The following is a 1,960-nucleotide window of genomic DNA, read 5'->3' as shown; positions in this document are numbered from 1 at the left end:
AACTTTTGTCTTCTGTCAGAGGCCACATGTTTTTAAACAGTGTGTATTTATCTGCAGGCTGCTGATTTAGTGACATCCACACAATTGTATCTCTTGAAGCTAAAGGGGTTAGGGCCTTTCCTGTCAGCAGTTCATTTGATATCACTCACCCTACGCGCCACCATTGCAATACCCTCGTCAGCATTTCCTACTGAATTAGATTGTGTTTGTGGGATCGGGTGCTTTCTTAAGGAGTTGGTATAAGAGTAATCCTTTCTAGTTGTTTATCATTGCTCGGATGGGCGTGAAGCGAATGCAATAACAGTAGTCCTTGTTGTGGTTCTTAGCTTCAATGAACAAGCAACCTGTTGCTGGTGCTAGCTATAACCTACAAGAATTACCACCAGCAGCTACAGCTCATGAGGGTGGATGAGAGACTCTGGAGAGTAATATTAAGGACTGCCACAACAGTAAGCCAGGTTGCAGCCACTGAACACTCAAAATAATGGCGAGGAGACTGCCAGTAGACAAATGTATACTTGGGTGTTGATATATCTGGATGGCCAAATCAAGTCTGTGCGTGGGGAAACACTGCAAGTGTATTTATCCGCGCTCTCACAAGCAGCAGGAGAGTCACATGACCCTGCTGTCTAATACAGCACCCAACCCCTAAACTTCCTTCCACCTGAATGATCATGTTAGTGTTTATCTCCTAAATGCTGTGTGGCCTACATAGTGTGTGTGTGTTGCATTTACCTTGCAGCTAAAACCAATTTCCCCCCTTTGGTCAGAATGAAATGAGTCAGTCACAATCATTTTTCATCACAGGGCTCACATGAGTCATTTCATCACTAAGACAGCGCTGAGTTTCAGCACCACAGTGGAGCATGTTTTCCTTTCCCTTCTTGATCTAAATATTTTAGCGTGTTCTTCAGGCCCTGACTGTTTCCAGCACATTTGGGTGTCTCAGGACGACTTTCAGCTTAGTAACTCACAATTTCTCCTCTTCTGACAGCCATTGAGGGGTGTCGTGGTCCTAAAACAGGCAATAGACAAAATGCAGATGAACACAAACCAACTTACCTCAGTTCACGCAGACCTGTGTCAGGTAAGTTCTTAGCATCATCCCAGTTGTAATCCCAGCACATCTCCTTTTCCATATGCAGTCTAAGCCACTTGTTCACCTCTTATATGTTCTTCTGCAGCTGTGTTTGTTAGCAAAGTGCTTCAAGCCAGCCCTGCCCTTTTTGGAGGTGGACATGATGGACATCTGCAAGGAGAACGGAGCCTACGACGCAAAGCACTTTTTATGTTACTACTACTATGGTGGCATGATCTACACGGGCCTCAAAAATTTTGAAAGAGCACTGTATTTTTATGAACAGGTACTGTCTTTACAGTCTTTTTGTTGCCTCCTGAATTTAAACGTTCTTTGCGGCATCACTGCACATGCTTTTGTTTTTAATTTTCTGTGACAGGCAATAACCACTCCAGCCATGGCAGTGAGCCACATCATGTTGGAAGCCTATAAAAAATACATCCTGGTGTCACTTATTCTCCACGGCAAAGTGCAGCAGTTGCCCAAATACACTTCACAAATAGTAGGGAGGTTCATCAAGGTAAGGATGGATGACGTGTGGGTGATATTTTTTTCTTTTTAGAGGTGTAGCCAAGAAGTGTCATTTTCTAAAATCACCAAAAAGTAGTAATAATAATAGTGTATTGATGCTCAGTAATGTATAGATTAACATTTAGGTTCATGCATGAAGAATCAGTGATACAGATCGACAGACTGGCTGTTAAAATGTCGTTTTTTTGCCTGCTAGGCTGAGTCTCAGTGGGAGGGTGAGCCATTCATTCTGTTAGCTAGAATGTGGAAAAGTTATTAAGCTGAATTTGATGAAACGTTATAGAAAAGTGGAGCTCGGGCAAAGGAAGAACTCACCAACATTTGTCTTTAAAGTTAAGATAAGAGCATCAG

At 42.7% G+C, this 1,960-nt stretch overlaps 1 protein-coding gene across 1 annotated transcript in view; it reads left to right on the top strand.

The window, feature by feature from the left end:
- The window catches only part of cops3 (COP9 signalosome subunit 3), a 9,778-nt gene that overhangs the window by 2,319 nt on the left and 5,499 nt on the right, over positions 1–1,960 (top strand). The window contains 3 exon segments of the mRNA XM_005721855.1: positions 840–1,087; positions 1,185–1,364; positions 1,458–1,598. Of these exon segments, the coding sequence (XP_005721912.1) occupies positions 840–1,087; positions 1,185–1,364; positions 1,458–1,598 (569 nt within the window).

The sequence above is a fragment of the Pundamilia nyererei genome, unplaced genomic scaffold (assembly GCF_000239375.1).
Source record: "Pundamilia nyererei isolate P.nyererei 1_Seehausen unplaced genomic scaffold, PunNye1.0 scaffold00005, whole genome shotgun sequence".
Taxonomy (NCBI): Eukaryota; Metazoa; Chordata; class Actinopteri; order Cichliformes; family Cichlidae; genus Pundamilia; species Pundamilia nyererei.
Note: the sequence above shows the minus strand (reverse complement) of the source record. Positions and strands in the feature narration are given on the sequence as shown.